Source organism: Triticum aestivum, chromosome 3B (assembly GCF_018294505.1).
Source record: "Triticum aestivum cultivar Chinese Spring chromosome 3B, IWGSC CS RefSeq v2.1, whole genome shotgun sequence".
In the NCBI taxonomy this organism is placed as follows: domain Eukaryota; kingdom Viridiplantae; phylum Streptophyta; class Magnoliopsida; order Poales; family Poaceae; genus Triticum; species Triticum aestivum.
The window spans coordinates 795,478,110-795,480,872 of NC_057801.1; the positions used below are offsets into that span (position 1 = coordinate 795,478,110).

At 47.1% G+C, this 2,763-nt stretch overlaps 1 protein-coding gene across 1 annotated transcript; it reads left to right on the forward strand.

The window, feature by feature from the left end:
- Positions 1–248: 248 nt before the first annotated feature.
- Positions 249–954, forward strand: LOC123066624 (dirigent protein 22). Its single transcript, XM_044489672.1, has one exon. It carries the CDS (start codon positions 315–317, stop codon positions 831–833), a length of 519 nt encoding a protein of 172 aa, XP_044345607.1. The 5' UTR covers positions 249–314; the 3' UTR covers positions 834–954.
- The last annotated feature ends 1,809 nt before the right edge of the window (positions 955–2,763 follow it).

The following is a 2,763-nucleotide window of genomic DNA, read 5'->3' on the forward strand; positions in this document are numbered from 1 at the left end:
ACTTTGGTGCCGACGCTAGGGTCGGGGCTCCTCATCATTAGTTGTGGAGCTGCTTCTTTTCTTTTCCTCCCATCAAAGGCTTCTAGAAGCACGTTCAAACATGTGAAGGTCTACCTGAGTACTTTCCGTATGGACATCTTTCCTTTCCAGCGAATCCTCATGATAGCAATGAACCAAACACGCAATGCATCTCGTTGAACTGTCAATGCGCCGCTTTAACGCACGCACACCTGCTTTCGCGTCCAAGTGCATAAATACTAGCGTACGCATACAGCATCACAGCAGCAAAACACCACCTACTCGACAGGAAAACCATGGCCTCTACCGCGCTCTTCTTCGTCTTCCTCGCCCTGGCCACCATGCAGCCGCAGACCGCCTCGTCCGAGAAGGAGACGCACCTCAAGGTGTACTGGCACGACGTGGTGAGCGGACCGGACCCGACGTCGGTGCCGGTGGCGCAAGCGGCGACGACCAACACCTCCAAGACAGGCTTCGGCATGGTTGTGGTCATCGACGACCCGCTCACCGAGGGAGCCAGCCTCAACTCGTCCAGGCTCATGGGCCGTGCCCAGGGCACCTACATCGCCGCCGGCAAGGACCAGCTGGCGCTGCTGATGAACATGAACTTCGTCTTCACCGCCGGCAAGTACAACGGCAGCAGCATCGCCATTATGGGTCGCAACGCCGTGTTCACCAAGGTCCGTGAGATGGCTGTCATCGGCGGTACAGGCGTTTTCAGGTGGGCGCGTGGGTACGCGCAGGCCAGGACGCACACCTTCGACCTCAAGACGGGCGACGCCACAGTCGAGTACAACATATTCATCAGGCACTAGTCCCGGCCGTTGTCAAATTTTACCCAGAGTTAAATACCATGAATAAGGATTGTATGCTCTTGCTACTGTTTAACTTGGTTTCCCCCACCAAAAAAAAGAAAAAAAAACTTGATTTCATCTATATCTATCTATCTATCTATCTATCTATCTATCTATCTATCTATACCTCTATACCTCTACTAATTACAGACTCCCAAGAAATTACCACGTTAATTAGAAATTACCGGCCGTTCATCTGATGGGACCGAGTTATAACGGTGTAGATCTACTCATATAATCCTTGCAATCTAGGAAAAAGAAACAGTTTTGCTAGAACTCATCGAGATGAGATATAATTTGGTCTCATTCACCTTTTATAGCCATTGGATGTGATGCTATAAGATGCGTGTGTGCTGACGTGGGTTGTATCTCTTCTTGTTTTCAAAGTGAATGAGACCAAATTATATCTCATCTAGATGAGTTCTAGGTACTCCAAAAAAGAAAACTTAAAATAGCTGTAAAAACAATCTAGGTTACCCGAGTCATAACGGTGTAGATCTACCCATATAATCCTTGCAATCAAGGAAAAAGAAAACTTAAAGTAGTTGTAAAAAAACAATCCAGGTTACCCGTAGAAAAACAAATCTAGGCTAGCTGTAAGAAAAACCGGTCTATCGTTAGCTGTAAAAAAACCAATCTAGGTTACCCGTAGAAAAACAAATCTAGGCTAGCGATCCCGTCCCCAAAAATCCTCACGCTATAATTTTCTCCCTACACCTTCTCCTTCCCTTTCATCCTCCGATGTATTCTCTATCTCATCCACGAAGTCCACCTCCTATAGGTCTTGCCATGCTCCCTCACGACTTGCTGCGCTGGGACTATCAGGGCTGCAGCACCCAGCAGGAGGTTATCCCCATGCTTTCTCAGGTAGTCACAGCTACGGGGATTATCAGCGGCTACAAGCCTGAGCACAATAGCTACTACTCCCTCCGTTCGGAATTAATTGTCGCGAAAATGGATGTATCTAGACGTATTTTAGTTCTAGATACATCCATTTCCGAGACAAGTAATTCCGAACGGAGGGAGTACTTCGGAGGTGTTTGTAATCTGATTAAGAAATTACTGTTAAACCTCTCGTTCGTATAGATTTTTCTCTTATCCACGCACAAAGACACCGAGCACTGCACCCACACAGGTCTACATTGGCCTAGTACATCGAGAACATCTGCATCAACATCTCCACGGAGCAAAACCATTGTCATCAAGTTGTACTGCCATGTGCCGTTGACAAAAAATAATCTTCATCGAGCACATGGATCTATGATAAGCAACCCTGGCATGCACCATCCACACGCCAAGCTGGTGGAGAAAGAGATGTATTTTTTCATCAACTTCTCCGGTACGAAAGGACATTGACACTTCATGGACGGGAGGGACGTCTTGAAGCGATGCATCATCATTGACAGGCTGCTACAATGCCTTAGCCGACACTTCATTGCCAAGGTCTTCATCAATATCTTCGTTAACATACGGCCACCGCCACATACATAAGATGGACATCTCTAGAATCATCTAACAATATAACTGCAAGATGCATCCACGACGATGGAATCAGCCGCGTCATCTACCATGGCATGACTGCATTGACACAACGTCACTATTGACGACCCTTTTCACGGTCACACGGTCCTGGCAAAACTAATGGACTCGTCACCGACAAAACCCTCTGACTACAGCTTGGTCATATACAACATAGTGCATTTCTTTGCGTCTTCGGCATTGTGCAGCTACACCAACAACGACGACTACACCATTGACCATAACTAACCATGGCTGAATCATCATATCGGGCTACCTCGACATCGGCAGACAAAACTACTTCTACAGCTACACATTGGCAAAAACTCCCGTCAACAACATTTGCATCGTCACTAACGTTTACGTCACTCCC

Excerpts from the sequence above, each read along its gene's own strand:
- LOC123066624 (XM_044489672.1), top strand. The coding sequence starts at position 315 with ATGGCCTCTACCGCGCTCTTCTTCGTCTTCCTCGCCCTGGCCACCATG.